The sequence below is a fragment of the Gracilinanus agilis genome, chromosome 3, assembly GCF_016433145.1.
Source record: "Gracilinanus agilis isolate LMUSP501 chromosome 3, AgileGrace, whole genome shotgun sequence".
NCBI lineage: Eukaryota > Metazoa > Chordata > Mammalia > Didelphimorphia > Didelphidae > Gracilinanus > Gracilinanus agilis.
The window spans coordinates 297,733,216-297,744,511 of record NC_058132.1 but is presented as its reverse complement, the minus strand read 5'-3'; the positions used below and the strand labels follow the sequence as shown (position 1 = coordinate 297,744,511).

General features: G+C 35.8%; 1 protein-coding gene across 1 annotated transcript in view; it reads left to right on the top strand.

The window, feature by feature from the left end:
* RAB3GAP1 (RAB3 GTPase activating protein catalytic subunit 1) overlaps positions 1-11,296 on the top strand; it is a 104,621-nt gene that overhangs the window by 83,308 nt on the left and 10,017 nt on the right. Inside the window, exons 13-17 of the mRNA XM_044669132.1 lie at positions 1,197-1,369; positions 3,266-3,320; positions 3,552-3,908; positions 8,890-9,027; positions 10,927-11,154. Of these exons, the coding sequence (XP_044525067.1) occupies positions 1,197-1,369; positions 3,266-3,320; positions 3,552-3,908; positions 8,890-9,027; positions 10,927-11,154 (951 nt within the window). The remainder of the gene's footprint in view (positions 1-1,196; positions 1,370-3,265; positions 3,321-3,551; positions 3,909-8,889; positions 9,028-10,926; positions 11,155-11,296) is intronic.

The window sequence follows — 11,296 nt, the reverse complement described above, 5'->3', positions numbered from 1 at the left end:
AATAGACTGAATTATAAAGCATTTTACAACTGAAATTTCTAGATGTACTGGCTGCTTAACTCTGGGACAAGCCATTTAACTTCTCTATGCATAAGTTTCTTTATAAAATGAAGCAGGAAGAAAAAAGGGAAGTCATTCAGTTGCCTCTAAAGGTGTCTTTTAGCTCTAAATCTATGGTTTTATGATCCAATGAAAATCTCAAGAAAGTCTCTATTCTAAAAGAATTTTTATATTTTAAAATTATCACACGATCCAGTTCTATGAGAAAATGCTCATTTATTTAGTTGAGTTAAGAGAATTGACACAGATACATTTTATACGTATAGTGAATTCTATTATCAGTGAAGAAAGATAGCATTTATATAGTCATTTAAGACTTTTCTTATTTTAGTTATGTAAAGATAAATATTTCTTCACAATTATCTTTATTCTTTGACTTCTTAGTGAAATAAGGTATGAGACATCCAGTTCTTCATAACATAAGAATTAAAATTATGAGACTGGCCTTAAATTAATAAAGTTTATTAGAATCACTTGGATAAGTAAAAGATGAGAAATAGGTAGAAAGATAAGAGTGAAATAGTCTAATCTAGCTACCACATGGGTGTTCTGAGCCTGACCTCCAGAAGCAGCTCCCCTTGGCCGGTCACTAGAACACTAGAGACAGAGAGATTAACACTTCCTTGTTAGTTCTTTTTATCCTCTTTCTTTCTCTCTCTCTCTCTCTCTCTCTCTCTCTCTCTCTCTCTCTCTCTCTCTCTCTCTCTCTCTCTTTCACTTCCCGGTCAAATTCAGAGTCATGTCTGGATCAAGTTTGTAGGTCACACAGATGACAAAGCTCAAACAGACTCATGTAGACTAAAGTGACCTCATTTACCCACTAATTTTCTTCACACAGTCCTGGCTTCTGGGTCAAATGGTTGGCAGGAGATGAGGTCAAGGGTGCAACCCCAGAATAGTAAATTTCCTTCACACAATAGCTAGTTCTTACCTTGCTCAGGGATATATTAAGTATATATCTAAACATAATTAAAGTATATATCTATATATCTAGTGAAAATTAAACAAGTTATTATATATTAGCTATTTTGTGAATGTTAGTTTAGTCTAAGTTTTAATCTGCAAACCTTTAGTTCAAGGTTAGTATACTTCACATATGCTTTAAAATTTTTTTTTGTTTTCATGTTTACATTTAGAATCTCTACAATCAATTCAAATCTGCACCTTCTGATAGTTTGACATACAAACTGGCTTTATGTCTTTGTATGATCAATTTCTACCATGGAGGAGTGAAAGGTGTGGCACATCTCTGGCAAGAATTTGTCCTCGAAATGCGCTTCAGATGGGAAAATAACTTTCTGATTCCAGGGTAAATACTTCTGTTACCAAATCTGTATTTCTAGCCATGATCTTTTTGCTAAATTTTTGTCCTACATTGCATGTCCCATTGACTGGCATCTCAACTTAATATTCTCTAGAACAACTGATTATCTTTCCCCAAACCAGTCTTTTCCCTCGATATGCCTGTTTTTATTGAGAGCCCATGCTTAATGTCATTTTTTACTTTTCCCTCCCCAGATCCACCCAAGGGTTCTATTTCCACAATATCTCTTACATTTGACCTCTTTTTTGCAACCCATGGTCATTATCTCATTCCACCCCATCTTATTTATTTATTTTTAACATTCTTTTCATTTAAATTTTGAGTTCCAGATTCTTTCCTTCCCTACCACTCCCTCTAGCACCCAAGGGGAAGATAAGCAATATGTCAGTTATATATATATGAAATCATGCCAAACACATTCCATATTAACCATATTTTTTAAACATTTTTAAAAGAAGAAAAATTAAAGCCAGAGAATTACACAGTTAAACTATCATTTATAAATTCATGATAAAGATGAATAGCTATCATATGAGTGATCCAAAATAGCAGACAACCTAGAGTTGCCTATTGTGTTAGGCACCAATAATACAAAAGTAAAACAGAAATCTGCTACCTTCAAGAAGCTTGCATTTTATCAAAGGAGATATAGAAAGTACACAAAAACATATAATCCATAATGATTTGAGGACAGAGAGAGCCCTTAACAAGTAGGGGTAGTGATTCTGAGAGGGTAGAGTAAGGGTAGGGGTGTACATTCCAAGGTATGGGGGCCCATCTGAGGGGAGGCATAGAGGTAGGAGATAGGATATGGAGTTCAGGAAACAGCTGGACTCCATTTGACTAGAACAGAAAGTTTATTAAGGAGAATTAGTATGAATAAGACTAGAGAGATAAATTGGAGCCAGATTTTTGATTTTTAAATGCCAGGCTGAAGATTTTTATTTTATCTATCAGTCAGTTGATCTATTTAGATTGTAAGCTCCTTAAGAGTAGGAACTGTCTTTTTATTAACTATATCCCCAGCACTTAACACAGCGTTTGGCATATAGTAGGTGCTTAATAAATGTTTATTGGATTGAATTGTTGTATTGGATATGATCTATCCTAAGGAGAGAGTAGGGAACACTTTAAAGTGTTGGAGTAAGCAGTGCTTGGGGAAGATTATTGTGGCAACTCCATGTAGGAAGGATTGGAGAGGGATAGGAATGGAACAGAGGAGAATATGTGATTGACATGCAATTGCTTACACAAATGCCATTCTGTACTGGATCCTGTCATACTCTGGAGCCTTTGCTGCTCTTTGGCTTGAGATCTAGTAAGGAAATCCCCAAACCTGTGAGGGTAAAGGCAGATGTTCCCAGGATCTAGTCACTTCTCAAAAACGATAGTTGTAAGCTGGTATTTTAGGGTCCCTGGTAGCTGTGAGACCTACTTAGGTGGTAGAAAGAAGATAGAGGCTTTGGGGATTTTTTCTTGCTATTCTATTCTGATAATTCAGAATCAACTATATATTTGGAGTGACTTATTCTAGGAGTATGTCGTGGAATGATTTTGCATTCCTTCTGGATTTTTTGACTGAGCTAAAGGACTTCATTTGAAATCCTAAACTTTGGGAGTTTCCAGTTTGCCAGAGAGTACCGAGGTTTTGTTTTTGCCTAAGTGTTGTGGAGATAGAATTGTAGCAAGTATTGGATATGTGAATCTGACATTTCAGCCTCAATTACCTCATTTAGTCTTCTATCACCTAAGATGTTTCTAATTTGTTTTTTTCCTAAATATGATTCTGAATTTATGCTATATGTATGAAAAACGCATAGTTCAGTAATAGTTTTAGTAAAATTATAAATATATTCTTTTATTTTTGCTCTCTTTCCTTAGATTAGCTAATGGAGTCCCAGATCTGAGATGTTGTTTACTACATCAAAAACTTCAGGTAAGTATCTTCTAATCATAGTGTGTTAGTTGCTTTATTAAAGAAAACATTCCAATGAAAAATGTTATCATTATATTGCTTATCGCTTTATGCTCCCAGTCAATCTGGACATTATTTTCAGAATATTTTCAAAGGGGTAGAGAGTAAATGTTTTAGAGGCTAAGCACTTATACAAGCATATTTTTTTTAGCTTTATTAAATAAAATACAAATGTGTTTCCATTTCCCCTAGATGTTAAATTGTTGTATTGAAAGGAAGAGAGCCCGTGATGAAGGAAAAAAGTCCAGTGTTTCTGATTATGCTTCTAGTACTTCTGCAGGAGATTCTGGGAAAGCAGGAGATGCCTCTGGGCAGGATCATCTAAAAGATACAGATAAGGGAAAATCTTGGGATTCCTGGAGTGACAGTGAAGAAGAATATTTTGAATGCTTAAGTGACACAGAGGAACTGAAGGGCAATGGACAAGAGAGTGGAAAGAAAGGAGGGGCCAAAGAATTATCAAATTTAAAGCCAGAAGGACGCCTACATCAACATGGAAAACTCACATTGTTACACACAGGTGAACCTCTCTACATTCCAGTAACACAGGTAGGAAATGGATTGGTATTTTCTAACTTAATGTTTTGCTTATCTATTTCACTACATTTAGTAGGAAGTGATGACTACATTAAGTAGGTTCAATTTTGGAAAACTTCAAACACTTAAGATACTTGAAAATGTAAAAAAAAATGCTAAGAATTCTTTTTAAGTAATTTGTCTAAACTCAAAAAAAGGAAAATGAGTTTAAAATGTCTTTTTTTAGCCTCTTTTTTAAAAAATATTTATTTTAATAACACATGAATTTTCCAAAGTCATATGATTCATGTTGTCTACCTCCTTTTTCCCTCCTCCTTCCTGGAACTGACTAAAATATATATCTTAAAAGACTAATCTAGATTTGGAATAAGAGAGAAATTCTGAGAATTTTGCTAAAGTTTAAGGTATCAGGGAAAAGGTGATGGGGAGGGAAAAGGAACTCCAGAAATTATTGAGACCTTCAGATCCAGGATGATTAAGTTTCCACCTCACTCAGAATGCAATTATAAGCCATTTCAGAATTTTAAAAAGGGAAATGACATGAAACTCTTAACAAAAGTGATTCTTAGGGGGCAGCTGGGTAGCTCAGTGGATTGAGAGCCAGGCCTAGAGACGGGAGGTCCTAGGTTCAAATCCGGCCTCAGACACTTCCCAGCTGTGTGACCCTGGGCAGGTCACTTGACCCCCATTGCCTACCCTTACCACTCTTCCACCTATGAGTCAATACACAGAAGTTAAGGGTTTAAAAGAAAAAAAAAAGAAATATTTCATTAAAAAAAAAGTGATTCTTATTTCTTTGTGCAATGTGGGACAGAAGAAACTAGCATAGAGGTTATCATAGTAATCTAACTATGAGGTGGTTTGAGCTTAGAGTAGAGGTGTGGAAATGTGAAGAACTAGGAAGCTGACCAGATAATGAAGGCCTTGGTATTATAGTTGTAATTCAGAAAAAGTGTGAATTTTAAATAAAAAGTCCTCTTTACCTTAATCAGGATTTGAAAAATAACTTTATAGACTTAAGATGAACCCTGTGCCAAATAGCATTTATATACATGTGTATAGTTCTATGCTATTACAAAAAATACTACTATAAATATTTTGATGATTTCCCAAGCTATAACCACACATCACCAGCTACCTTTTGGACATCTCAAACTCAGCATGTCTGAAAAGAGAACTGATTTTCTTCCCCCTCAAACCTTCTCCTTTTCCCAGCTTACTTTAATTGTTAAGAGTCTCACTATCCTACGACTTTTCAAAGACCTTACATATCTCAGCTTCTCATTCTTAATTTGCCTCACACTCCCAAACCATTATCAAATATTGTGTTATCTATATTTACAACATCTCCTGAATAGAACCCCTTCTCTCTACTCAAGAAGGTACCACCCAATTTCAGGCTCTCATCCCCTCTTACCTTGTCTAATTATAGCAGTTTCCTATCTGATCCTCCTTCCTCAAATTTCTCCTTATTCCAATCCATCCATTCAACTGCCAAGGTGATTTTTGTAAAGATTAGGTCTGCCAGTCATATCATTTCCTCCCCTCAGTAGTCTCCTGTCCCTCTTCTCTAGCTCAGTGAGCTCCGAGAGCTCCTTTTTACTTCCAGGATCAAATATAAAATCCTATTTTGTTTTAAGATTTAAAGCCCTTTATAGTCTGGTTCCCTTCCTTAGTTGTGTCTCATACATACTTTACTCTCCTCTATCTATTTTTTTAACCTGTTCATGCTGATGTCTTTTTCCCTCTCATATGATATGCCTTCATTTGACTTCATTCTTTTGCACTGGCTGTCTCCCATGCTTGGAACAATCTTCCCCTTCTCCACCTCTGGCCTCCTTCAATACTCAGTTCAAATCCTGCCCTCTTCAAAAGGCCTTTTCCCCCAAATACTATTGCCTTTTTTCCCCCCTTAAATTACCTTCCGTCTACTCTGTATATGTTTTGCATGTATTCCCTCCCCATTTGAACCTTTCCTTAGGACAAATTAAAAAGCCCACATCCAGTACAGAAATCTTGTCTGATTAGAGTATACAATATTCTGCATTAATAGAGTATATAATATTATGTATTATAAGGATGATATTAGAAATGAAGTCTTGTTCTATTAGTTTAGAGTTAAGAAGTAGAGAAGCTGACTGAGAAAGAATTGGAGTTTAAAAAGATCTGAGACAGAGTGTCAGTTTCAGATGTTGACAGTTTATAACAGTTTTTCCGTGGCAATTACTGTCTCTGGGTGTGGCAGTTACTCTGAGGGGAGCAGTGGCTCTCTTTCTCTCTCTGAGGGCTGAGAGAAGGTGACATCTTTTCTCTCTTGTCTGAAGTACAAGAAGGAAAGGAGGGAAAAATCTGAAGGAGCTAAGTGATTTTCCTTTTCCAACTTGGGGAAACAGTAGTGACTGTCCATTGTGGTTTCATAAATTGTTTTTATATCTGAGAAGACCAAAGAAAGACCTGGTCTTTGGTTTGGACTCTGAGTCCACTAAGGCTCAGAGTCCTAACTTGGTTCTTGCTGAGACTCAGCCAGCTGGTCTTTGTTCTTTTTATAACTTCATATAAGGATAACAGTATTAGTTTTATTGTAGAATAGGGAAAATTTGGGTTAGTCAGATCAGGAAGGATCAGTGTAGCCTGTGGATACAGGAGAAGTGGTTCCTTGTGGAACCAGGGAGTTTTATTTGGGTGGAGTTATAATCCCTTAAAGTTAAAAATCCTTTTTTTTTATCCTTATATTCTCAACAAATAGTTTATTTTTATATAACAAGTGTCTCCTTAGTGTCCTTACACCTGGCCCTGAAGAGAAGTTCACTTATGAACTTCACTTCAATTATATAAACTGAAGATACTTTGTAAGCACAATAAGCAGAGTATCTAAATTGGTTTATAATCAATAATCAATTCACTTAAATTTATTTTTACAGTTTTGATAGTTCTTATTTTTGTGCAGTGAGAGAAGAGGAAGGTTTTGTTATCTTTCCTCAAAAGATAACATTGGGGGCAGCTGAGTAGCTCAGTGGTTTGAGAGCCAGGCCTAGAGATGGGAGGTCCTAGGTTCAAATCTGACCTCAGACACTTCTCAGCTGTGTGACCCTGGGCAAGTCACTTGACCCCCATTGCCTACCCTTACCAATCTTCTGCCTTGGAGCCAATACACAGTATTGACTCCAAGATGGAAGGTAAGGGTTTAAAAAAAAAAAAAAAAAGATAACATTGTTTTTTTCTTTTAACTCAAGTTTTGCTTCCTTTTGGTGATCTTATTTACATTGTTTAAGTTGTATGTATTATTTATTTTGGTTCTGCTTAATTTGCTTTGTGTCATTTCATATCCATCTTCCCAAGATTCTCTGAATTCATGGAGTCATTAGCTTCCACTTGCCCAATTCTAATTAAGGCATTATTTTCTTGAGTGAACTTTTGTATCCCCTTTTCCATTTGAGCAATTGTATTTTGAAAAGGGTTCTTTTACTCAGTAAATTTTTGTACCTCTTTTTTCAAAGGGTCAGTTCTGTGTTTTTTCTCTTCATTGCATTTTTGTATATCTTTTTTCCATTTGGTCAGTTCTGCTTTTTAAGGAGTTTTCTTCATTCAATTTTCATATCCTATTTACTAATTGGCCTATTCTGTTTTTTAAGGTGTTCATTTCTTTAGTATTTTTTTGTGCTGTTGATTCTTTTTTCCTGTATCACTCTCATTTATTTTCCCAGTTTATCTTCTATCTCTCTTACTTGTTTTGTAAATATTTTTCCACACATTCTGTTTCTCTTCTGTCTTCATTGATGTTATTTGTATAAAAATTTTGTAATTTTATGTAATCAATTCTATTTTGAAATATATCCTTGTAAAAAAAATCCTCTATCAGTTACTTGGTAAAGTAGTCCCACCCACTCCACTTCCATTCCCAGCTATAGCTGTGCAATCATCCTATCCTACTCTCATTTCTTTGCAATACATCTAGTAAAGTCACCAAGCATTTATCAAGCATTTTATTATATACCAGACACTCTGCTAAGCACTGGGGATACAGAGGAGGAGAAAAGAAAAAACAGTCCTTCCTCTTGAGGAGTTAATAAATTAATGGGGGAACAAAAAAAAGCATGTATAAGCAAGATTTATATAGGAAAAATTGGAGATAATCATAAGTGAAGACATCATTAAGGAGAATTGGGAAAGGCTTCTTGTAGAAGGTTGGATCTTAGCTGGAACTTGAAGAAAGAGGGCAGCCATGGATCAGAGATGAAGAGGGAAAGAATTCTAGGCACCAAGGACAGCCATTGAAACACACAGTCAAGAGAGGGAATGTCTTGTACAACAAACAGCCAGGAGACACAGAGTAGATGGGGGTGAGGAGAGGGGGAGGTATCAGAAAACTAGAAAGATAGGAGGGAGCTGGGTCATAAAGATCTTTGAATACCAAATAATAACAACAGTAATTAGCAATAATCGACATTAAGGTTTGCAGAGTGATTCATTTTAAAAAATTCATTTGAAAATGAAGGATTTTCTATTTGATTCTGGAGGTACTAAGGAGCCTCTAGAATTTATTGAACAGGAAGATGACCTGAAATTTTAGTAAGGCCATTTTGACAGCTAGATAGAGTGGTGAGAGATATGAGGCAGAGAGACCAATCAGATTATTTCTTTTATTCTTTAAAAAAATTCATCTTCCAGTTGGTCCTATTTGGAATTAGCTCTTTCATCTTAAGAGGCAGCAAAATGTTTGCCTGTGGACCCAGCCTTCTACCTTGTAAATGCAGATATCCTAAGAGCTGACTTGGAAGACCTTATTTGGAGAGTTAAAATCTTGTTTACCCTTGCATCTAGTTTGTTGTTTTTGAAGACAGTTTTATAAAGCTTTTATCTCTCATTTCTATTAGAAACTAAATCTTGTTAAAGGTAAAATAATTGTCTTTATTCTATTTTTATGGTGCTCCTCCAGAGGGAGTGCCCTGTGGAGGGAAGCTGGCTATAAGCTCTGCCCTTTTGTACTTCCCAGGAACCAGCCCCTATGACCGAAGATCTGCTAGAAGAACAGTCTGAGGTCCTGGCTAAATTGGGGACATCGGCAGAAGGTGCTCACCTTCGGGCCCGCATGCAGAGTGCCTGTTTGCTCTCCGATATGGAGTCTTTTAAGGTACACCCCATGGACAGCATTCTGTGGACTATTTTTAGCATTTCTAGGATAAAGCTGTAAAAGTCAGTCCCTCCGAAGTAGCCCAAAAGCTCGAATAGCTATTTTATTTTCCTTAGGGACTTTGATTTTATTTGTAGTCTACCCCTCTCCTCAAAGGACACACTCAAACCTGTTTTCATAAGGCTTACAAAAAGAACTATACCATGCTTCAAATAATTACTTGAAAGTTGAAAATGGAAACATTTTCACATAGGAATCTGACAATTTCCTTCTCTAGTTTGTGCAGAAAAGTGCTCTTACTTATGAATATACATGTAACTGTTCAAATTAAATGCATAAAAATGGTGAAGCAAGCCATTTCAAACTATACATCTGAAATTAAAAGAAAAAACTGTACTTGACTACATCTTTTTTAAGGAATGAAAGGCATTATGATGTGCTGAAGTAATACTAAGGACAGATAATGTCATGGTTGGAAAGTATCATAGCAAATTCCAGCCATTTCATAGATAAAGAAATGGAGGTCCAGAGAGGTAAAAAGCATTGTCTGTGGCCATCAAGGCAGAAAGTAGCAGAACCAGACCTGAAGCCTAAGATTCCTAACTCCACATCTAAGACTCCATGTACTAGAACATGTAGCTGCCCATTGAGAGTGAATCCTGAGACCAAAACACACTTGGAAAGAGAATAAATGTATGAAAAGAAAAAAAAAATGCTTCCATGTCATTCATCATCTTAAATTACCATCTGTGACAGAACTTTATTGTTGCTATGGATCTTACCACACTCACCCAGAAATCCCAGTTGTTGGCACCCAAATAACATGATCCCATGGCTCCCACACCCTCAAAAGAGAGTCTTTTAAGCTGAAAGGAAAACTAAACAAAAGACTTATGAGACAAATGTAGATGAACAAGAGAAAATGAGCTTTGGGCTGTTTTTTAGGGCAGACCATTTTCACCTTTTGAGTGACTGTATTTTATTTTGGGTTTTGGTTTTTGCCTTCTTGGAACTTCTCTATTAATGCTTTGCACTAATTCCTATTGTTGGCAATTTGATGTGGCACTTCCAAACAAGAAGAAAAGACAGTGAATGGCAAGGTAGAGGAAATAACAAAAAAGGTGCCATTTGCAGCTCTAGTCCTCAGATTAATATATTGATGCAAGCTTTAGCAAAAAAATGCTTTCATGGTTCTAACATTTTGTTGTCTGCAAATTTGCAGTCTATAGTTAAAGCAATATTATCTTATTATATAAATAACATGTTGTCCTCCCTTCATGATCAGACTCAAAACTAGACTTACTTTAAGGTTTCTGATACATATAATTCCCAATTCTCTAGATTTATCCAGTGGGTAAAAGCTTTTTAATAGTTTGGTTTTCTTAAACTTGAGAAATTAACTGTTTGAGTTTTGTTTCAGTAGTAGAATAATTTATGAGAATGATAATTGGGTATATGGAGTATTCAGCCTCGATAGCAAAATAAAATAATCTTGATGGAAACCAAAATTCATTGTAATGACTTATTTTGAGGGAGGGAAAGCAAGGAGAAATGCTTATCTTTGTATTGCTTTAAAGTTTATTTAAGTGTATTGATTTTTAAAAAATTATTCAGTGTTAGACTGTAATTTTAAACTAAATTATCTTATATGTAGATTCTTATAATTACTTTCAGCTAAATGTCAAGTTATGATTTCTGAACTTAGCAAGTAGAAATGTTTCCTTTATTTGTCTGTTTGTTAATACTGGGACAGAACAAGTAAAATTTAGTGGTTTAGCACCAATTTATTCTAGGTGAAAACCCCAAATTACTTCACATAGGGAATCAGTATAAATACAGTGGCTGTTGATTTTTAATTCTGATTATGTGGATTTTTTTGGGGGGTGCGGTTCATTCTAGGCAGCCAATCCTGGTTGCTTCCTGGAGGATTTTGTAAGGTGGTATTCCCCTCGGGATTATGTTGAAGAGGAAGTGGTTGATGAAAAAGGCAATGTGATTCTCAAAGGAGAGTTGAGTGCCCGAATGAAGATTCCTAGCAACATGTGGGTAGAGGCTTGGGAAACCGCTAAGCCAGTACCAGCTCGACGGCAGAGGAGACTGTTTGATGACACTCGGGAGGCAGAAAAGGTAATTGATTATGGGATTTACCTTTCTGGAGTATTAAGAAGGTTTTTCCAGTATTTCATTGTATATTGTCATGAGAACTTGGGAAGCAAAGTGTCAAATTCCAACAAACTTCCCTCCATAGTAGCTATTTTGGGAATATGAA